This window comes from Mustela putorius, unplaced genomic scaffold, assembly GCF_011764305.1.
Source record: "Mustela putorius furo isolate JIRA1106 unplaced genomic scaffold, ASM1176430v1.1 tig00000594_pilon_pilon_pilon, whole genome shotgun sequence".
NCBI classification, from domain to species: Eukaryota; Metazoa; Chordata; class Mammalia; order Carnivora; family Mustelidae; genus Mustela; species Mustela putorius.
Window position 1 is genome coordinate 66,925 of NW_025421427.1, and position 24,162 is coordinate 91,086.

The 24,162-nt window shown below is 42.5% G+C and overlaps 1 protein-coding gene across 1 annotated transcript in view; it reads left to right on the forward strand.

Moving 5' to 3' along the window:
* Positions 1-13,150: 13,150 nt before the first annotated feature.
* The window catches only part of SCGN (secretagogin, EF-hand calcium binding protein), a 38,065-nt gene continuing 27,053 nt past the window's right edge, over positions 13,151-24,162 (forward strand). Inside the window, exons 1-4 of the mRNA XM_004778782.3 lie at positions 13,151-13,392; positions 14,248-14,318; positions 18,550-18,642; positions 21,883-21,972. Of these exons, the coding sequence (XP_004778839.1) occupies positions 13,311-13,392; positions 14,248-14,318; positions 18,550-18,642; positions 21,883-21,972 (336 nt within the window). The 5' untranslated portion in view covers positions 13,151-13,310. The remainder of the gene's footprint in view (positions 13,393-14,247; positions 14,319-18,549; positions 18,643-21,882; positions 21,973-24,162) is intronic.

A 24,162-nucleotide genomic window follows, 5' to 3' on the forward strand; every position in this document is an offset into this window, starting at 1 on the left:
CAAGATGCATACTCAATAAATGCTGGTCACTGTAGGCAAAAATGGGCAAAGATTAAAAAGGAGAAGAAAAGAAATGCACTTGAAAGCAGAGAAAACTCGATTGGGAATTAGTCAGGAAGGCACTATTGAATTAAGAGTCGGTAAGTGGGTTCTAGGCCTTACCCTGTTGAGACTTTTGCTACTTTTAGATAATGCCTTCCTATACTTGTCCTTGTTCGTTCCTCAAAAACCCTGCTCAGCTTGCCTTGGCAGAATTTTATAGAAAATTCGGGACACCTCCCCAAGGTCACAGGGCAAAAAAAATGGTAAAGCCAATACTTAAAACCCGGTCCGTCTGGTGTGTATTTTTTTTCTGATCCCGGCTGTGGGTAAGTGCATTAACATCTCTGGGTCTCCGTTTCCCCATCTTGTTGAAACCTAAGATAAGTCTAGATCAATTATGTCTTTTCACATTTTAAATTTGGAACCACTGTGATAATCTATTAAGGATTATCTATTATATTAAGGGTTATCTATTTATCTATTAAATAATATATCTGAAATTTGTCAAACACTGTACTACTTCAAAGAACCACATTAGTCACGGTTTATTCCCAAGTATGAACCCAAAAATGTTAGCACTGGTTTTATGCTTCAAAACAAACAAACAAAGAAACTCACCTCTATACATAATTCTAAGTCTTCCCAATATCACACTGGAGATTTTGGTAGACAGCTTAAGCACATAAGGCAGGTGGCAGACTCCAAGCCCATTCCCTCCACATGGTGTTCACTCCCAGCCCCAGTCCCCCAAGACCAAGGGACCTACTCTATAACTATGAAGTCTGGTATATTTTGGCCATTTCATCTAGATTTTTAAGTTTTTTAGTTAGATTAAAATAATCTATTTAAGGTTTCATTTTATTCTGAAAAACTCTCACATTTCCTAAATGAGATCTGGGTGGGTTCCACTCTCCCTCTTGTCTTGTTGAGCCCTAGCACAGTTGTAAGGTCATTTAATAACACCTCCAGAGAAGATAGAGACGTTGCCAGGAATCTCGCTGCTGGGTAACAGATGCTTTAGTCCCTGGACATCCCACATTTATCCCACTGTCTGTGGGAAGAACATAAATAACTTAGAGCAACAAAATACGATCTTCTAGAAAGAGGGCCAATGAAAAGCCAAGACAGGTCTGAGAAGTATGTTACTTAAATGCACGAGTGATCCACAATGAGACCAGTGTCCATCACAGGGCTTTCCAATCCCTTTCCTAAAACGCACAGGTATAAAATGATTCTATTTGTTCAGCACACTGGCGTAAACAGATAAGGCAGCTCTCAGCTGGACTGGCTCTTTCTCCAGGACATCCCCAGGCCCTCTCGGGTGGCCCCAAGGGCTGAGATGAACCACAATGTCAACACACCTGTTATTTATTCCCTGTGTAGTAGTTGAGATGCTCTAGGCTAAGAATTCCTGGAATTCCATAAATGCGGCTCAAGAATGGAATACGACAGGAATCTACAACTTCTCTGACCCCATTGACTCATAGTCAGCAGTTGCTGAGATGTTTATGATTGGGGCTGGCTCACAGTGAGGCTGAACAAGCCTCACAAATTAACAAGCAATTTGTATAGCATTTTATTATTAATGCCTTAGATACACAAGCACCAATATATACATACAATCACATGGGTATCTTACATCATTAGAGCACTACAGAATTTACATCAGGGAGCACTTTGGGGGGAAAGACACCAAAACCCACGATCACAGTTTAAAAATGCATCCTCATTAGGGTTCTTAATCACTTTTACTCATGAATACCAGGAAATGAGGCTTTCTGGTTTTATTTATTTATTTGTTTGTTTATTTGACACACACAGAGAGAGAAAGATCACGAGAGAGGGAACACAAGCAGGGGGAGTAGGAGAGGGAGAAGCAGGCTTCCCGCCGAGCAGGGAGCCGAATCCCAGGACTCTGGGATCATGACTCCAGCCAAAGGCAGACACTTAACGACTGAGCCACCCAGGTGCCCCTTTTTTTGTTTTATTTTATGATGGGGACACATCTAGTAAGTGAAAGAGCGAGTACCTGAACCCAGGTTCCTAACTATACAATATTAGGGCCACATATTATGCTTGGGGCATGCGTTTTTAGCCCTCTTGGTAGGTAAGTTTTTTTGAACTAAAGAGACATCCTCACACAGCATGATGACCCACCAGCATGAGAATGGGTCCCCAAAGAATAAGACCTTGGATATTTTATTTTTGCTCAAATACAGCTCAAGTCTCCATAACTCAAAAGGAAAGCAAGAACTTGGTGAATTTCCAGTGGGCAACCATAAAGATTTGAGTTTCTTTCGGGGTCTCTAGGTGGCTCAGCTGGTTAAGTGCCTGCCTTTGGGCCAGTTCACGATCTCAGGGTCTTGGGATTGAGCCCCATGTCAAGACTCCCTCCTCAGTGGGAGCAGGACTCCTTACTTCTCCCTCTTCCTCTGCCCCTCTCCCTACTTATATTCTCTCTTTCTCTCTCTCCCTGACATATAAATAATAAAGACTTTAAAAAAAATAGCGTTTCTTTCAATCACACAAGGTAAACTGAATAACATCCATTTACTCAGGTTAGAAAAGAGACGGGACCTCTTTCTTGAAGACAAGAAAGGCAATGGCCCTGGTTTAATCCTATGTGAGAATGCTTTTGAACTTCCATTTTTTAAATAGGCCCCAGAAGGAGGCCAGCTAACCAGCACAGATTTTTAGAATTAAAGTATACATCCATTAGGTGGCCTCAGAAGAAGCCAATGTCAAAAAAGCCTTACTGGGTTAAGTATATTGCATTTAGAGTTTAAGCACACCTGCATGTAACCCCAAGAGGAAAAAAGGACTGAAAAACTCTAAGATGGAGTTATAGTGCCCTTGCCCAAAAGATCAGATCCAGAGGATGAAAATGGTAAATTTTATAGGAGAGCAAGAGAAAATATACTTGAGCCACAGCATGAGAAATGCAGGTTGGGTTTAAGGAAGACTCTACTCATCTTTATGACTCACTGGAGGAAGAAAAAGGGAAAGACTATTGCTTTTGTTCTCTGAAGGTCTTATTTTGCATTTTTTACTTATTAAATATGACCACACTATAGAATATTGGTGGAATAGAAAATGTTTTTAAAGTACCTACCCTCTCACAGTGCTTGATTTCTAAATAAGGTCCTATTGTCATTGTGGGTGTCTCTTTGGTTACTCTTTTTCTTTTTTTAAAGATTTTATTTATTGTTTTGACAGAAAGAAAGAGAGAAAACAAGTAGGGGGAGGGGCAAAGAGAGAGGGAGAAGCAGACTCCTTGCTGAGCAGAAAGCCTGACACGGTGATCAATCCTGGGACCTTGGATCATGACCTGAGGTGAAGGCAGATGCTTAACTGACTGACCCACCCAGGTGGCCCTCTCTGAATTATATGCATTAATCAAAAAACTGTTGCTATAAACACAATAGCAACTTTATACTTTGCAATTCTTATTTCTTGGTTGACACTCCAGACACGTTTGTTTGTTTTTGTTTGTTTGTTTAACATATAATGTATTATTTGTTTCAGGGGTACAGGTGATTCATCAGTCTTACACAATTCACAGCACTCACCATAGCACATACCCTCCCCAATGTCCATCACCCAGCCACCCTATTCCCCCAACCCCCGACTCCCAACAACCCTCAGTTTGTTTCCTGAGATTAAGAGTCTCTTATGGTTTGTCTCCCTCCCGATCCCATCATGTTTCATTTTTCCCTCCCCACCCTCCGATGACCTCCCCACCAACCTCTCAAATTCTTCATATCAGCAAGATCATATGAAAATTGTCTTTCTCTGATTGACTTATTTTGCTTAGCATAATACCCTCTAGTTCCATCCATGTTGTTGTAAATGGCAAGATTTCATTTTCTTTGATGGCTACATAGTATTCCATTGTATATATATATATCTAAATATATATATATATATATACCACATCTTCTTTATCCATTCATCTGTTGATGGACATCTAGGTTCTTTCCATAGTTTCACTATTGTGAACATTGCTGTTATAAATGTTCAGGTGCACGTGCCCCTTCTGATCACTACCTTTGTATCCTTAGGGTAAATACCCAGTAGTGCAATTCCTGGGTCATAGGGTAGCTCTAATTCAACTTTTTGAGGAATCTTCATGCTGTTTTTCAGAGTGGCTGCACCAGCTTGCATTCCCACCAACAGTGTAGGAGGGTTCCCCTTTCTCCACATCCTCGCCAGCATCTGTCATTTCCTGACTTGTTAATTTTAGCCATTCTGACTGGTGTGAGGTGGGATCTCATTATGGTTCTGATTTGTATTTCCCTGATGCCGAGTGATGTTGAGCACTTTTTCATGTATCTGTTGGCCATTTGGATGTCTTCTTTGCAGAAATGTCTGTTCATGTCTTCTGCCCATTTCTTGATTGGATTATTTGTTCTATGGGTATTGAGTTTGATCAGTTCTTTATAGATTTTAGATACCAGCCCTTTATCTGATATGTCATTTGCAAATATCTTCTCCCATTCTGTCAGTTTTCTTTTGGTTTTGTTGACTTTCCTTTGCTGACAAAAGCTTTTGATCTAGATTATGTCCCAATAGTTCATTTTTGCTCCTGCTTCCCTTGTCTTTGGCGATGTTTCTAGGAAGAAGTTGCTGTGGTTCAAGTTGAATAGGTTGCTGCCTGTGTTCTCCTCAAGGATTTTGATGGATTCCTTTCTCACATTGAGGTCTCTCATCCATTTTGAGTCTATTTTTGTGTATGTTGTAAGGAAATGGTCCAGTTTCATTCTTTTGCCTGTGGCTGTCCAATTTTCCCAACATCATTTGTTAAAGAGACTGTCTTTTTACCATTGGACATTCTTTCCTGCTTTGTCAAAGATTAGCTGACCATAGAGTTGAGGGTCTATTTCTGGGCTCTCTTTTCTGTTCCATTGATTTGTGTGTCTGCTTTTGTGCCAGTACCATACTGTCTTGATGATTACAGCTTTGTAATAGAGCTTGAAGTCTGGAATTATGATGCCACTAACTTTGCTTTTCTTTTTCAACATTCCTTTGGCTCTTCAGGGGCTTTTCTGGTTCCATATAAATTTTAGGATTATTTATTCCATTTCTTTGAAAAAAAAAATGGAAGGGACTTTGATAGGTATTGCATTAAATGTGTAGATTGCTCTAGGTAGCATTAGACATTTTCATAAAATTTGTTTTTCCAATCCATGAGCATGGAAAGTTTTTCCATTTCTTTGTGTCTTCCTCAATTTCTTTTATGAGTACTCTATAGTTTTCTGAATACAGATGTATTGCCTCTTTGGTTAGGTTTATTCCTAGGTATCTTATGGTTTTGGGTGCAATTATAAATGGGATCGATTCCTTAATTTCTCTTTCTTCTGTCTTGCTGTTGGAGTTTAGAAATGCAACTGATTTCTCTGCATTGATTTTATATCCTGACACTACTGAATTCCTGTATAAGTGTAGCAGTTTTGGAGTGGAGTCTTTTGGGTTTTCCACATAAAGTATCCTATCGTCTGCCAAGAGTGAGAGTTTGACTTCTTTTCCAATTCAGATGCCTTTTATTTCTTTTTGTTGTCTGCTGATGCTAGGACTTTTGTACCATGTTGAATAGCAGTGGTGATAGTAGTGGACAGCTCTGCTGTGTTCCTGATCTTAGCGGAAAAGCTCTCAGTTTTTCCCCATTGAGAATGATATTCACTGTGGGTTTTTCATAGATGGCTTTTATGATATTGAAGTATGTACCCTCTATCCCTACGCTGTGAAGAGTTCTGATCAAGAAAGGATGCTGTACTTTGTCAAATGCTTTTTCAGCATCTACTGAGAAAATCACATGGTTTTTGTTCTTTCATTTATTAATGTATTGAATCACATTGATTGATGTGTGGATTTTGAGTCAACCTTGAAGCCCAGGAATAAATCCCACTTGGTCATGGTGATAATCCTTTTACTGTACTGTTGGATTGTATTGGCTAGTATTTTGGTGAGAATTTTTGCATCCATGTTCATCAGGGATATTGATCTACATATAATTCTCTTTTTGATGGGGTCCTTATCTGGTTTTGGGATCAAGGTAATGCTGGCCTCATAAAATGAGCTTGGAAGTTTTCCTTCCATTTCAATTTTTTGGGACAGTTTCGGGAGAACAAGTATTAATTCTTCTTTAAATGTTCGGTAGAATTCCCCTGGGAAGCCGTCTGGCCCTGGGCTCTTCTTTGTTTGGAGATTTTTGATGACTGCTTCAATCTCTTTACTGGTTATGGGTCTGTTCAGTTTTCTCTTTCTTCCTGGTTCAGTTTTGGTAGTTTTAAGTCTCTAGGAATGCATCCATTTCTTCCAGATTGTCCAGTTTGCTGGTGTATAGTTACTCATAATATGTTCTAAAGATTTTATTTACTTGACAGACAGAAACCACAAGTAGGCAGAGGAGTAGGCAGAGAAAGGAGGAAACAGGTTCCCTGCTGAGTAGAGGGCCTGGTTTGGGGCTCGATCCCAGGACCCTGAGATCATGACCTGAGCTGAGGGCAGAGGCTTTAACCCACTGAGCCACCCATGCACCCTCATAATATGTTCTTATAATTGTTTGCATTTCTTTGATGTTGGTTGTGATCTCTTTCATTCATGATTTTATTTATTTGGGTCCTTTCTCTTTTCTTTTTGGTAGGTCTGGCCAGGGTTTTATCTATCTTATTAATTCTTTCAAAGAACCAGCTCCTAGTTTCACTGATTTGTTCTACTGTTCTTTTGGTTTCTATTTCATTGTTTTCTGTTCTGATCTTTATTATTTTTCATCTCCTGCTGGGTTTAGGCTTTCTTTGTTATTCTTTCTCTAGCTCCTTTAGGTGTAGGGTTAGGTTGTGTATTTGAGACCCTTCTTGTTTCTTGAGAAGGGTTTGTACTGTTACATAGTTTCCACTCAGGACCATCTTTGCTGTGTCCCAAAGATTTTGAATAGTTGTGTTTTCATTTTCATTTGTTTCCATGAATTTTTAAATTATTGTTTAATTTCCTGGTTGACCCATTCATTCTTGAGTAGGATGCTCTGTAGCTTCCATGTATTTGAGTTCTTTCCAACTTTCCTCTTGTGATTGAGTTCTAGTTTCAAAGCATTTTGGTCTGAAAAAATGCAGGGAATGATCTTAATTTTTTGATACCTGCTGAGACCTGATTTGCAATCCAGGATGTGATCTATTCTGAAGAGTGTTTCATATACACTAGGGAAGAATGTGTATTCTGTTGCTTTGGGATGGAATGTTTTAAATATATCTGTGATGTCCATCTGGTCCAGTGTGTCATTTAAAAGCCTTTATTTCCTTGTTGATCTTTTGCTTAGATGATCTGTCTATTTCAGTGAGGGGAGTGTTAAAGTCCTCTACTATTATTGTATTATTGTTGATGTGTTTCTTTGATTTTATTATTAATTGGTTTATATAATTGGCTCCTCCCATGTAAAGGGCATAGATATTTAAAATTAGATCTTCTTGTTGGACAGACACTTTAAGTATGAATAGTGTCCTTCCTCATCTCTTATTATAGTCTTTGGCTTAAAATCTAATTTATCTGATATAAGGATTGCCACCCCAGCTTTCTTTTGATGCCCATTAGCATGATATATTGTTTTCTACCCCCTCACTTTAAATCTGGAGGTGTCTTTGGGTCTAAAATGAGTTTCTTGCAGACAGTATATCGATGGATCTTGTTCTTTAATCCATTCTGATACGTTGTACCTTTTGATTGGGGCATTTAGTCCATTTACATTAAGGGTAACTACTGAAAGATATGAATTTAGTGCCATTGTATTGCCTATAAGGTGACTGCTACTGTATATTGTCTCTGTTTTTTTCTGGTCTGTTACTTTTAGGCTGTCTCTTTGCTTAGAGGGCCCCTTCCAATATTTCCTGTAGGGCTGGTTTGGTGTTTGCAAATTTTTTTAGTTTTTGTTTTTCCTGGAAGATTTTTATCTCTCCTTCTACTTTCAATGACAGCTTAGCTGGATATAGTACTCTTGGCTGCATATTTGTCTTGTTTAGTGCTCTGAATACATCATGCCAGTCCTTTCTGGCCTGCCAGGTCTCTGTGGATAGGTCTGCTGCCAATCTAATATTTCTCTGTTGTATGTCACAGACCTCTTGTCCTGAGCTGGTTTCAAGATTTCCTCTTTGTCTCTAAGACTTGTAAGTTTTACTGTTAGACAACAAGGTGTGGCCATATTTTTATTGATTTTTGAGGGGTGTTCTCTGTGCCTCCTGGATTTTGATGCTTATTTCCTTTGTCAAATTAGGGAAATTCTCTGCTATAATTTTCTCCAATATACCTTCTGGCCCCCTATCTCTTTCTTCTTCTGGGATCCCAATTTTTCTAATATTTCATCTTATGATATCACTTTTCTCTCAAATTCTCCCCTTGTGATCCAGCTTCTTTATTCTCCAACATTTGATCTTCTATATCCCTAATTCTCTCTCCTGCTTCATTTATCCTAGCAGTAAGAGCCTCCATTTTTTATTGCACCTCATTAATAGCTTTTTTGATTTAAAATTGTTTAGATTTTAGTTCTTTTATTTCTCCAGAAAGGGATTCTCTAGTATCTTCTATGCTTTTTTCGAGACCAGCTAGCACCTTGATAATCATCATTCTGAACTCTAGTTCTAACATATTACTAATGTCTGTATTGATTAGGTCCCTGGCCATCACTACTGCCTCTTGTTCTTTTTTTTGAGATGAGTTTTTCTGCCTTGTCATTTTATCCAGATAAGAACAGATGAATGAGAGAACAAAATACTAAAAGGGTAACATTGACCCCAGAAAAATATATACTAACCAAATCAGAAGAGACCGAAACCAGGGGGAGAAGAAAAGAGGAAAAAAATATATAAAAATACATGTATATTTATTTATTTATATAAATATAAAAAATATATAAAATACATGTATATTTATTTATTTATATAAATTTATTTATATAAATATACATGTATATTTATATATTTTTTCCTCTTTTCTTCTAAAATATATATTTATATATATAAAAAATATATAATCTTCTTCTTAAATATAAATGAATATATTTATATTTATATTAGACTGGTGAATAGTACAGAGCCATACAGTTGATTTTGGGTGTATTCTGGCCTGTTAGAAGAAACTGCCTCCCAAAATCTCAATGAATGAAAAAGTTATATATATACAAAAATAAGGGTAAGCATGATGAGGGGATAGAACATGACTGTAAAGCTGAAAATTATGAAATATTCTAAAAAAAAAGGATTGATACAGTAAGAAGTTGTTTGATAAAAGAAAGAAAAAAAGAGGAAAGAATGTGCTCAGGCATTTATTGAAATTCTGTGGTTGTAAAGTTATGCCAGCTTTTTAACATTTGTATCTTGCAAAATGGTCCTCATGGCTATTTATTTCCTTTGTCCTTTGGAGCTGGTGCACCATTAAGCCAAAACAATCTCTTTAAATTCTCAGGTCTACTATATAGTCTATGAGGGGTCCACCACATTTGCATGTTCAATAAATATGGGGAGACAATGTCAATGTTAGCATTGTTTATATTTCCAGCTAGAAATTTCATCTGAGTTTGTGTAAAGATGCAGATATTCTAACTCAAGAGTTGAATGCGTGCATCGTGGTAATTAGCAATGCTTCGAATTATAGACCACTGATGTTTTTTGTACAACTAACCATCAATTTGCTATGCTAATGAGAAAAGCAGGAAACGACTGCAAGAAACAATGAAATCATCAGGGGTGAAAAAGAAAAACAACGCATTGCAGATCGAGTCTCAGCCACCAGTCCAAACTTACCAGAGTGATTTAGAAATATAAATTCCAAGTTTTTTCCTTTTCTGTAGTGTCCTTTAGGGAAGCTATGTCCAAATGAGCAGCTTTGATCCAAAATGACCAAAATATACAATAGACAAAGGGCTAGTCAGTGGTTCTAATATAATTCCTAGGGAGCTTTAAAAATATATCAGTGTAGAGTCCTCATTCCAGACAATTTTAAATTAAATTCCCTATGGAAGGGGCTGCATTAATTCATCAGTTGCATAATTTATTTCAGGTTGATTCTAGCTACTTTGTACTTGCTTTCCTCTGAGTTTTCTCATTGGACAATGAGGGTCTCGGGTAAATCATTTCTGGTTCTACCACCACCAACCCCCTCACTCAACTTCCAGGTAGGAGAACCTAGACAGTGAGACAGTCTTGTAGGTGATTCCCATGATCTGGTATTTTAAAATACTTTCTCAATTGGTATCTTCTTTGTTAAGGGTTAGGATAGTTTTCTCCCAAGGAAATCTCTATTTGAGAGAATGTGAGGGGCCTGAACATTATCTATCTAGTATCACGATAGAAGAAAATGGGAAGTTATCACCTAGAAATTACAATTCCCCACTGAGCTCCACGTGCCAGGCTCCTGGAAATTGTTTCCAGTGAATTCATGCGTTCCCCAGTTCCAAGAAGAACAGCAGTCTTTGGGCTGTGCTTCTTTCCTCCTTCCCTTAGATTTAAAAAAAGTCTTTAAAGATTTAAAAAAAAATCCTAAAGAAGTTTTAATAGTTTGCATTATATGCTTACTGTGGACAGTTCTAAAGAAGAATTAGAAACAGCAAAATTAAAACCACCTATGAGTCTCCCTCTTCCCCATTCCAGAGATAAACATCTTTTATATCATTAGTGTATATCCTTCCATTTTTTTCTAAGTACAGAAACATGTGTTTTATTTTACAGAATTGGGTGATACTATATGCACACTTTTGTAGCTTGCCATTTTTGCAGCCTGCTCTTATAGTCCAAGCAGTGTGTATGTGTGCACACATGTGTGAGATCAGTCTTCAAAATCAAGATTTCTGTGTAGGCAACGAAGCCCATCATAGAGACTTACCCTCAATTATTTAACCACCCCTTACATTAAACCTTGATTATTACTTCTGACATTGGCCTTCTTTTTCCTTTTTCCATTTTATCAGAAAACAAGATCAGTCACCATCTTGGTGAGTTCGTGCAGATTCCTCTTCCTGACCAATGCCATATAACTGTGGACACTGAGCCGCTCACCCTCTCGTTCTGCTATGTTCCTCAGTATTTGTACACAACACCTTCCCCAGAAGTGATGATTACTCAAAAATCCTGAAGCTTATTTTGCCATTGTCTAAATAAATGTCTATGTACGGAGATTTATCGTTTTAGCAGCTAGCCTACATTCAGTGTTTACTGTGCTAAGTTTCTATGTATTTTTTCATTTTATCTTTATGACAACAATGTAAGAGCAAATGCTCATAACTAACCCCATTTTTACGGTGAAGAAAATGAGGTTTCCTCCAACTTGTCCAATATCACAGCTAGTAAGAGGCAAAGCTGGACCCAAAACCCAGAGCTATTTTCTTCTAAACCATTTTTTTCTTTATTATAAACCAAAATCTTATCTTTCATATTTTCTTAGTTTTTGCCTAATGTTCCAGGATCCTAACCAAGGTATTATATTGCATTAATTATGATGTCTTCTCAGATTCCTCTTAGCTGTGACAGTTTCTCACTTGCCTTTTTTCTCCACATTATTTAAAACACTCATACAGTCAACACTCATCCTCTGTAAGACCACAGCAGTTATAGTATTCTGTGCACTCCTATGATGGACTTGGGTCCTCATAGCAACCCCCCAGACCAGATATTATTATCCTCACTTTCTAGATGAGAAAGCACTCTCAGATGAAAACTAAAGGCCCAGGTCACAAAGCTAGCAAGTGGTAGAGCTGGGATCCTAACTCAGGACTGTCTGGCTGGCAGTGTCATGTTCTTTTCACTACTGTAGTTTAGTATATGTGTGGGTGGCAGTGGGGGGCAGGAATCTCAAGCAGCCTCCACCCAGCATGGTGCCAGAGGTCGGGCTTGATCTCAGGACCCTGAGATGATGACCTGAGCCAAAATCAAAAGTTAGACCCTTAACTGAACCATCCAGGTGCCCCTATATGTGCTTTTAAAAAATAAATTTGAGGGACACCTGGGTGGCTCAGTTGGTTAAGCAGCTGCCTTCGGCTCAGGTCATGATCCCAGCGTCCTGGGATCGAGTCCCACATCAGGCTCCTTGCTCAGCAGGGAGCCTGCTTCTCCCTCTGCCTCTGCCTGCCATTCTGTCTGCCTGTGCGCTCTCTCTCTCTCTCTCTCTCTCTCCCTCTGACAAATCAATAAAATCTTTAAAAAAAATAAATAAATTTGAATGCTAATATCCGAGTCACTGTCATAAAGAAAATCTTTATCTTGTTAAATTCTTTTAATACCCAAGCTCCTTCTATGGATTCCTCAGCAGAAGGTTCTAAGCCCACGGTCAGAAGACATCCACACTCGTCAGTTACCTATTTCTCAAAGCAACCAATCAAGTTTTGGACAGTTAAGATCATTAGACAGAATTCTTTGTTCCTCCAAATGATTTTTGTCCTTTGGGCTTGGTGAGGCTCTTATAAGCCAAACACAATAATTTAAGTCTTCTACCTAAGGATTCTGCAGTTGGCCACTGTGTCTCCCCCAGACCCTCCTCTCCTGGCAGAGCATGGCATGGTTTAGACTTTCCTCAACATTCTGGTACCCTGCATTAAACCATAGTTCCTTGCAAAATGCCCATTTAGTTACAAGTCCTTAGAGTGCATTATAGCTTAACAATAAGCATGCCCTAATACTCAGGGATAGATAATTGCTGTTGACCGTCTCCTTGGTTACTGTAATCTCCTACCACTACCAGTATCACCCCTCTCCATCCCACCCCCACCCACCCCACACACTATTTCTAAGTCATCAGGTCCAAAGGGTCCTAACACGGAGTCCTCTCCCAACGTTTTCATTGCGGGAGCTCTCTCAAGAGGGGCGTAAGTTGGGTGTTCAGTAAAAGGTAAGGGAGGTCATTTTCTCTGAGTTTGGCAAACAAGTTAAAGGGCAAATGCAGTTAGCCATGGAGGCCCCAGCCTTTGTCCCCACTCCCCCACAGCGCAGAGGCAGAGGACCACCCCCGACCCCGCCCGGCCGAGAGGGTGGGGTGTGGGGCGCGGGGGGCGGAGCGGGACCCGCGAGTCTGCAGGAGGGCGGGCTCCGCCGTCTCTGGTCTCCGCTTAGGGACTGTAGCGACGCCAGGGCTCTGCCACCCGCCGCCTCGCCAGCCGCCCTCTCCCCCGCCCCCGCAGAAAGGTGCTCAGAGCAAACCAGAGAGCAAAGAAGCAGGCAAGGGAGTCAGGCAGAAGCCGCTACCAAAGTTCCCAGGTGTTCCTTGCCGGCAGGTGCCTAAGCTCCGCGCTCAACACCATGGACAGCGCCCGCGAAGCGACTCAGGGGCTCTTGGACGCCGCCGGCTTCTGGCAGGTCTGGCAGCGCTTTGACGCGGACGGTAAGTGGAACACGGCACCTGCACATTCAGATGTATACATGGCCCCAGCCCGGACCCTCCGAGAGGACCTAGAGTTTCCCCTTCCCGTCTTTCCTCGCAGGAAACGTTGTCTTCAGGCGCTGTTAATGCTTATATCAAACCAAACAGATGTTAGGTGTCCTGGAGCTACAGATCTAGAGTTTGGTATTTAAGTTCAGGGTCGAGGGAAGGACTTGGTCCCCCTCCCAATCTCTCTGTGTGTGTCTAAGATGATATGTCATATATGACGCAGATCACTACCTATATTCGAGGCTTGTGGCTGGTAGGCAGCTGTCTGAAGTAAGCCCTCCCTAAAGGTGCTTTTTAAAGGAAGGGAGAACGAATTTTACCAACTTTCAAAAAGATGCTACCCCCCAAAACACTTGAAAAGAAAATGGAACCACTTAAAATGTGCTGTGTCTTTAGTAATAATTCAACAACCATAAAGAAAATAGCTAAACTGTGTTTTGACTCTGAAAAGTAAGATTTAGGAATTATACCTGTTAAATCTTTCGAAGCTTCCAAATCCTGGGGCTTGGATTTTCTCCTAAAACTCATGTTTGTTTGTGGATTCAAATGTATGTATTTAGTTGCTTTCCTTTTCCAAATATTCATTTAAACCCAACACAGAGCATTTACTCTTGAGCATATGTTTACGATTCATGTCTCTGAGAGGTTAGACCCTAGCACGCGAGCACTGAGTTATCGGAAGAGTAAGGAACAGTATCCATGGGGATTTTACAGACTGTGAGATCCAAAACAATTTAGATAAATAGTAAATGTCACATGTCATTCTATGTAAGTGACGATCACTTATGCATCTCCTGTTGCATTTAGAAAAAGGTTACATAGACGATGAGGAACTCGATGCTTTCTTTCATCACGTGCTGACAACACTGGGTACTGAGGTAAGTACTTGTGCCACGAGGCATTAATTTATGTGCCTTTAGCAAAACAGGAGAAGCATCCAAGTCTCATGTTGATCTGCACCTATTAATCCCATCTGACCTCTTTTCTTCCTTGCTTGCATTAATTTTTCTCCATCTCTTAGCAACATGGAGGGACCGAGGCAGGTTTCATGAAAGGGATGACTGTAGCGTTAGACATGCTGGCCATTGACTTCTAGTGTAACATCTGTCTTCCCCTCGACAGACCTTAACTATAGATTCAAACAACTCTGTTTTGAACGTCTCCTTGGTTATGTTTCTGCTAATGGGTTTTGACATGGAGATAAGGCAGCTCACTTTGTTCAAAAAGGTGGAAGAGATGTTAAGAGCTCCGAGGTTCTGAGTGTTTAGTGCATTTGATACTCCTTTGATAGCAGCTTACAAACAAACAGAACATTTAAAATCATTTTCTGTTATTCATTTCATTAGAAGAGGTTATAGATTTCTTTGGGAATAACAAACCAGAAAATAAGCAATATACCCAGAGCCCAGGTATAATAAATGGAAACCTATTCTATCATGTCCATATCCTTCCCTGACGGTAAATCTGGCCTCAAGAGATGGAGATTAACTCTGGAGGATCCCCGTAGCAAAGCAAAGACTCCTACAAAGACACCCCAGCCTAGGGATGGGAGAACCTAGTCAAGACTCCATCTGAGGATGCATGGTAAGAGGAGTAGCTCTGGAGACAGGAGCATTTAAAGTGAATTGTGGAAATCACTTATCCTCAGCCAGAGAACTGTTTACACAGAAGAATTAAGTGCCTTGTACTGTCCTGTAGGAGCCCAATGGAGGGAACGAGACTCTCCGTGCCACCAAGGAGCGCTTCGAGAGGGTGTTTCCGGGTGTGGGCGGGCAGCCAGCTGAGAACAGAAGAGGCTGCCATCTGCCTCCAGCAGCCACGCAGACCTTGTCTCTCCCTGTCTCTGTTTCTATGTACACAGAGCTCTCTCTCTCTGTGCCTCGACTGTTCATTTGGTGTCTGCGTGTCTCATTTTTCTGCCCATTTCTGTTTCTCATTTTGATTCCTGGCCCCTATCTTCCATCATCTCTTGACTTTCTCCCTGACCTTTCTGTCTCTCATCTGTCTGTCTTACAGGTCTCTCCAAGTTTCCTTGTCTCTCCTTCTATCTGCAGTCCGTCTCTCAAGGCTTGTCCCTCTTTTCCCTGTCTTTTCTTTTCCTTTCTCTTTCTTACCTATCTCATCTCTTTTTTGCCCCTCATTTCTTGTCTTTTATCAGTTTCTTTTCTTTTCTCCTTCTTTCCCTTAACACTCTCTGTCTCTGTCTTCTGGTCTCTCCGTCTCTGCCTCGCCCTTCCTTATTGCTCTAAATGCTAGGGCTCATGGCACTCCAGAGCCCATGAGTCAGATGCCCTTTAGTCAAGCATGACAGGTGTGTTTCAGGAAAACACATAGATGAAGGCAGAACCATTTGAAGTCTTGGGATAAACTGGATGGTCCAAAACCCCAAACTCCCAGAGACTTAGAACTTTGCACCTTTCCAGAAGTTCTTTGCCTTAGTGATTTATAGGAAAGAGGGAGAAAAGCTATTGTCAGTGTGGAAGCTGGGAGTGTCTTATTTACAGTCGTAAGGTGGGGGTGGGGCTGGTAAGACACAAGGGTCTGCTCTGAGCCAAGGGCATCTTCTTCTGGGGCTTTGGCTAACATTAGCAGCATTGTTGCCATTAGTGATGGAGCAGAGAAGTGCCTCGCTTGCAGCTGGGCAGTCCATCTCTTCCCTCCCTCAGAGCCAGCCTGGCGATTTGCCTTCTCACACAGGGGCGGGCATGGTCCTTGCGGGAGAGGAGACAACAAGTGACTCACCAGTGTCCTGTGCCCCCGTGTGTCCCATCCCCAAGGAATTTCAGTACCTTTGAGGTTTGCCTAGGATCTTGCATTTTTAAATCACCATATGTCCGTTGGTATCTCTCTCACCCTCTGACCGTCCAGGAACATTGACTGCCCATCATGGGAGATGGTGGGAGGGTTCTAATAGAATCAGGCCAGTCTCGCTGGGCTTGGACAGCAGACCCAACCACCCCTTCTCGGCATGTGGCTGGGGAGAGAGTTTTGGAGCCAGATCATTTGTATAAGCCATTGTCCCAAAAAGTCATCACCTGCCATTATTCCATTTCAAAATGCTGATACCTAACCCTGGGGAGTGGGGCCCTCGATGCTCCCAGAACAACCATGATTAAGGAAACTATTCCTGATTCCTGATTCTGGGTTTCCTCCCTGCAGAGAAAGGAGTGGGCTCTAAGCATGTCCTTAATCAGAGAGCAGGACTTCCAAGTGGACGTCCATCAAGCTGAGTGACAGTCCCCATCCCTGCTTCTAACCAGGGATGCCCCAGCAAGTAGAGAAGACGCCACAGGGAGGCCTCCAGGATTGGGCCTGGGGTTTAGGAGGAGCAAGCGGTTCTTCAGAGGCCTGAAGAACTCTCCTTTCCTCCCTGATTCGCTAGCAGGTCACAGAAGTCTCGGAGGAAGGAATTTCAGGGTCGCCAACAGCGACCTGCTGGTCAACCTTGGAAAGCAACCAATCTGTGTGTGACTCCCTGCTTCTCGGGGCCTCTGCGGGGACAGACTTAATGGAACCATGAGCCATTCATGCTGCGGCTCCCGTTCCTCACCCCTCCCTTAGCTCCTACCTTTTCTTTTCAAATGCTCAGAACTGGCCTCTGAACTAGGTCTGGAGAGAGCGAGTACAGAGCAGAGTGTCCATATCCTTCCTGTCAGAGTCTAGCGTAGCCCGGGTCTCCTTCCATGCTTCAGAGACGACGGGGTCTAGAGTCTTACGGAGGGGGGGGCAGGGTGGTGCAGATGGGAAACACAACAGAGGCAGTCCCTCGGCTCTGTTGCTTTAGGTCCAAGGGATGGCCATGGGCTTTGGGGTTACGGGATGAAAGTCAAGGTTCTGTGGCTTAAAGCTAAGGTAGCACTAGACTCTGGCCTCAACTTCTTTGGCTTAACATTTATTAATTGTGAAACTTAATTTTCCTCCCCCATGGCTTATGTCCACTAAGGTCCTTTGGGAAGGTCCAGCCCACCATAAAGAACCATGTATTCATACTGTATCTCAGAGACACAGAAGTGACGGCTGTCCTGCAGATATCCTAATCTAGAAAGCCAACCTGAAATGCAAAGTGAAGACCCACCTTGTGGAGGAACCTCCGTCACGCTTTCTTTCTGTATGGTGCACGAACACAGCCCACACACCCACACCCACACACAGGATCCGAGGAGCCAAGACTAGAAATGCCGATCTCTCCATATGTAGTGCAGTGTCTTAGGAGGAAGCCTGGCTAGCAGGGGTCATGGGGGATCGGATTAGGGACAGTATATCAGGGAGGCTGAACTTAGCGGCCGCTGCAGTCTGGAGTCCTGGGATCTGGCACTGGGGGTGATGTTTCTACCTCTCCGTTCCTTCATCAGAATTCATTCTCCATTTCTCTCTATTCCTTGGTAATTCAATAACTACTTTCTTACTTTTTTTCCCCTTCTAATTATTTTTCCCTCGGCGGGCTCAAGGAGAAGATGAAGGGATGAGTGACGGCAAACTTGCGATCTAAGAGTTGGGCTTTTCCCTTTGAAACAGAACAAAATCTCTGATCTCTTGGAGGGAGAATTTAGGAGTCCTGCGAATGAGCTTAATGGAGGTGTTGTCTGTAGACCAGCTAATGGGATCAGGTTATGTCAGTCCGAAGCCCCTCAAAACCTAGTCTCTCGGCTTCTCTTCCTTCATTCAGGTTTTAGGAGCTCACTAGCCTGTAGGTCTCACCTGCTTGGGATTCTGATCAGTGGTGCTTTGCTCAAGAACTCTCCACCACTGTTCTCTCTTGTTTGTCAGGGTAGGCTCATTTTAAATGGCTAAATAACCTGCTTTTCAGGTTAGACTAATGTAATGACCAGGCTCTATGCTCTGAATATTTGATATCCCGACTACATTTCTGGAATCCCTATTTTTTTTTTTAAGATTTTATTTATTTATTTGGCAGACAGAAACCACAAGTAGGCAGAGAGGCAGAGAGAGAGGGGGAAGCTGGCGCCCCGCTGAGTAGAGAGCCCGATGTGGGGCTCGATCCCAGGACCCTGAGATCATGACCTGAGCCGAAGGCAGAGGCTTAACCCACTGAGCCACCCAGGCGCCCTTCCCCATGGGTTTAATGCGGCTCTGTCTGGCCTATTGTAGGAGGCGGGCATGGAAGAACATGTGCAGAGAATGAAGCAACAGTTCACGGGTCTGCAGGGTGTCTCCAGAGATGGGCGCGTGCTGATGAAAGAGGTACCTTTCCCAACTGTCCTTTCTCCGCTGAGGCTTTTTGGGCTGTCATTTTCCTCCCAAAAAGAATACAAATCTTACATCTGAATGGGAAGCTAGAACTGTCTGCCAGGTTGCTGGCCTACCCAGCATTTTGAAGTAATCTCCTCTCCTTTTCCATTTTCTTAACAACCCATATCATTTTCTTTAGGTCAAGCAATATCTGTAGTTATTGTAACTGGGGAATTCATATGCTGGAGGTCTTGCAGTTACTCGATCCAATGGGTCCCTTTGCTATGTGCTGTTCAGATTCAGCCTGGGCATAAGGAAAAACTGACTAACAAGAAATGAGTTGAAACTCCTGCATCAGCTCTCAGCGGAGGTTGGGGAGATCTAACCCCGGAGATCATTCGAAACAAAATGGACAGCAGCCATCCTACAGCCCAGCCCACACAGCACCTTTCTTTTCAGAAAATTATGATTCTAGGGCAAGATAATTGTATCCTTATGAAAAGTAGACATGTTTGCCCGGAAGGAAGCAGCCTTCTCAGAACCCTAGCATTTCCAAAATTTTCACTCCAAGGCAAAAATTTTTCATGTCACCAGCGATGGTGGATAACTGATGCAGGTAAACTCAAGCCTCAAGCTAGAAACACAGGAGGACTCATGACTGTGTGTTCACTGCTGCTGTGTTCACAGCCCCCAGAGCACAGCGGAACATTAACGGTGCCCAGTATATGTGTGTGCGCTTAAGGGAGAAGAAATGAAACACGGGAAATGGCTGAAAATGACGGTGTTATCTCACTAACAACAGGCAGAGCTTCACGAAGCACTTAGAAACCCGGCAACAGCTTGGACACCCGTGCCAACCATCCCATCGCGGAGTCCCGAGTCCCGCAGATGCACAGCGGAGGTGTTGTCCGTAGACAAGCTGATGGGATCTGGTTACACCCGTCCCAGGCCCCTTAAAACCTCTGGAGTCTGTGCGCTTAAGGAGTAGCAAGTCCCCCCCCCCCCTCCCCGTACCTTGGCCTATCTCACTCTAGTCACAGGTCGTTGAGACCTGAAAATCAGCCCACCCAGATACATATTAGGTATTCTAGCACAACTAAGGTGGGGCAGACTTCGCCACGGAAAGCCCAAGCCACGCGGTGGGATTATCTGTGCATCTGATTTGCCCCAGGCTCCTCCAATTAAAGCTGAAGACAGACTGGGTTCTAAAGCCTGGGGACCTGTGAATCACATTTTCATTTGGTTTTTGGCTTTTCCTACTCCATGGGAAAAAGCACGTAGTTCTGAAGAGCAGATGCTGATTCCAGTGGACCTTGGAGCCCAGACAGGTGTGGCGGGGGCAGGCAGGATGTGGGGGATGGGGCTGGGGCAGTGCCAAGTCCACACGGTGAATGTGAGATCTTGGCTAAGTTTACTTCTCCCCGAGCCTCTGGTTCATGGTCTTCATCAACACGGCATTAGCATTTATTGAAGGAATTTTGCCTGTAAGTAGTGCCTCACTTTACTTTTAGCCTTCATGTAAGCATCAGGATATGAACATTACTATTCCCCATTTTACAAGTGAGGAAATTGAGGCACAAGGGATCAATTAACTCGTGCCAGGCCAAATAAAAGGCGAACAATGGAGAAGGAATTAGGATCCACTCTAAAGCCTGTCATGGACACACACTGCGCTGTCCTGCTCCCATGAGTAAAAGAGGGTATCACACCAGTGGGACTGGTATGAGACTTTAATGGAGCATAAATGAAACGTACGTCGCCAGTGCCTGCCACATCATAGCTACTCGATACATGATATTTAAGTATGATTGCTGTCGTTCACACAGTAGGTCCCTGAGCAGACCCACACCCAGCTAGAGGAGTGAATAGGCTTGTGGGCTCAACATGCCTCCCCACCCCCAACAGCCTCTGTGTGGACTCACTGTGGCGTTGAGCACGGAGATAGAAGGAGTGGCTACTGTTTCTGGGGGACAACGCAAGCCAGGAACACGGCAGTACCGTATCATGGGATGAGCCCAGCCAAACACAGCCATGTGCTGAAGTAAGAATTATAGTCATGTATCATGGGAAGAAAATGTCACCGTTACTCATGAGAGAAGTGACCTAAATCAGTAGAACTGGTGCTCAGATAGGAGGAGGGACGATGTAACGGATCCCACCCAGACCAGCTCTGGGAAGATCATAGAGACACTGATAATGTAGAAGAAGAAAAACAGCCGACACTCAGGACACAGACGGCAGGCACTCCTGTCTGTGTCCGTGGTGTGGAAAGACCGCGCGTACGCCATCTCCCCAGCACGGCGTGAAGCTGGAAAGGATGACCCTAGTCCGGGTGCCACCACTTGCCACATAACTAACGCGAGTTCCAGTTTCCTTTTTTTTTTTTTTTTTTGGTTTAAGATTTTATTAATTTATTTGACAGGGAGAGAGATCACAAGTAGGCAGAGAGGCAGGCAGAGAGGGAGAGGAAAGAAGGCTCCCTGCCGAGCAGAAAGCTCGATGCAGGACTCGATCCCAGGACCCTGAGATCACGCATGACCTGAGCCAAAGGCAGAGGCCCAATCCACTGAACCACCCAGGTGCCCAAGTTCCAGTTTCTTTGACGAAAAAATGAGAATGGGAGTGTGTTGCGTACTTTCTGGGTTGGGGCTAGGATGGAGTGTGTAAGCATTCGTAAGAATTTAGAACAATTCGTGGCACATATAAGAATTATTCGCTCTTTTAATTTCCCATTATATAATGGAGTTAAATTATCTTAATCTGGGAGTGTCTTAAAATAGTGTCTGGAACGTATTAAGCACTGACAGATTTATTATTACTATTAGGATTATGGGGCGCCTGGCTGGCTCAGTTGGTAAAGCATCTGCCTTCGGCTCAGGTCATGACACAAGGTCCCTAGGATTGAGTCCTGCATCGGGCTCCCTGCTCAGTGGGGAACCTGCTTCTCTCTCTCACTCTCCTTCTGTGCTCTCTCAAATAAATAAAACTCTTAAAAAAAATAAAATTAGAATTATGATTTTGGATCGTAAGCTTTTGGGAGGCAGACGCCCGCCATGTTTCCTACCTAGTAACAGAGCAGTGTTTGAAAGCATCAGGGAATCCAAAACTGCAGTCAGGGACCCAGAACTGTAATTGGAGCTCTCGGTCCTGGGAAATCCAAGCCCTCTTCCCCTTGTAGTATGTCCCACCGTGTCTTTTACCCAGAGAGCAGTGGCCGGTGTGGCTGATGGCTGTTTCTCTCTGCTTCCTCAGCTTGCCAACATGTTCTTGTCTGAAGATGAAAACTTCCTGCTGCTCTTTCGTCAGGAAAACCCCTTGGACAGCAGTGTGGAGTTTATGCAGGTAAGTGTTTGGTTGTGTCTCTGCAGAGGATGAGGACTGAGAAAAGCTCAGGATCCCAGCCACCCACGAGGGAGGCCAGCAATCCTGTCCAGTCCCCAAACCCTCAGAGGGTAAGACCAAGCAAAGAAGCCCTTGGTGATGAACCGGAACTTGGGTCCCAAAGCCCCGTGCGCTCTGGGCGCTGCCTTAGGCTGCTCCCAAGCCAACAGAGTCCTTCAGCCTGAGCTGGAGGAGGCCCAGAAAACAGGCAGGCAGGCCGACATGGAGGAATATGACAGGGGTCAGCTGGGAACTCCGGAGCCCAGAGAGCAGGTGTCCCATTCAAAGCAGAGAACCCCGGGGAGCTCCAGAGGATTGCTGGCTTCTAGGCATGCTATCTGGACATCTAGCCTACTTGTTTTTATATGTTGGCCACTAATTCTGGTTTCAAAGGTATAATACCACGAAAACGTAACTCCCTAGCATGTCCATCCAGCCAGCAGACCTTCTGTTTGCAGTCGCTGTGGTTGAGAGAACACTGAAGGCCATCAGTGCCTACTCTTAGCTCCTCTTTCAGCCTCTGGATGGTACTATCCTTTGGACAAAGACCAGGAAATTCAGAGCAGACTCAAGACAGCTACTGCATCCCAGGCGGTTCCTGAAATAGTTACCAAGACCCCATTTAGGAGATAATAGCTTAGCACCCTTTTACACAACTGTAGTTACTTCCGGCCGAGTGGAAGTCATAAAATTGAGCAAGCACACGCATAGACTATTCACGGGAGAGATCTGAATGATCTGAATGGACAAGAAAAGTAGGCTGGTAGATAAGAAGTGCCAATTTATAACAACTGATTTTTGCCAATCCAAGTGGTAAAGATTTTAAGAGGATCAACAAAATACATGGTGCCAGCCAGAAAGCCCTGAGATTGACGCTCATGATCTGTTGGTAGGCATGCACACTGCAACAATTTTATGGAGAGCGATTTTGCAAAAATATAATCAGAATCCTTTAAAATGTCATTATTCAAAGTTAAAAATATCTTTACCCTTGGACTTAATAAGTCTACTGCTCCAGGCATCTATCTTAAGTTATAATCAGAAATGTTTGTAATTGGAGGAAATGTGTTATATTGTTAAGAAGCAAAACTGTGCATGCATTATGATCTTAACATTATTTAAAAAATGATTCACCCTAACACCTACGTAAATTAAACTGTAGGTAGATACACATAAGATAAACGCTAATTACTTTTAAGTTGTAAGATTTCAGATGGTTTTCATATTTTTTGTACTTGAATATTTTCCAACTGTGCACAGATCATAATTATTTACAAATCACTTTAAGTGACACTTTCACATGATTTGAATGGTGCTCAAAAATGCTCTCAGAAAGTTTTAAATGAAAATAATAAACAGATTGCCCATGTGTATAGACAATATGACCTCCAAGTTAGTCTTGTCGTGTAACAGAAATATGAGTTAAGGAAACAAAGATATACCTGAAGAGTGTAGTTTTCTCCTCTTCGTAGCTCATTAATTTTGTACAGTGAATATGATTTACTCTTATAATCAGAAACACAGTATTAAAATGTTAGGCCTTGCTTAATACTGAATAACTCTGAAGAATGGGAAAAAGCAAAGAGCACTATGGAGCTTTCCTATCTTTTTTTTTTTTTTTTTTTTTTAACTTATTCTATTTACCCCCTCCCTTTAAGTTGGCCAGTGGCTTCCGTAACAAAGAGCCTTCCCTTTCTTTCTCTACCCAATTAAAAAATAATACATATCTCTTCAGATTCCTGATTTCTTTTAAGTTAAATTTGTTATAACCTACTATTATCCTATATATTTTTAAAAATTCTAAGTTAATGTCTTTACGTTCCCCCTAGGCCACTCGGACCTTAAAACACTTTAATCCTAACACAGGGTACCCAGCTCATGTGCGGTGACTGCCCAGGATATGAGTTCTGTCTTGTTTTCTTTAACCTTACAGATTTTATGCAGTCAAGATTTGTTACCCATCATCTTTGTGAACCATTGCTTTTTGTGACTAAGAGTCTCTTTATTTTCCTCCTTTCTAGTGTTTATCCTTCACTTAATTCTATTGGTAAAACTTTATTTGCCTGGAAATATCTTATTTTTCTTTCATTCTTTAAAAGTAGGAAGGGGGACCTGGGTGGCTCAGTCATTAAGCATCAGCTTTCAGCTCAG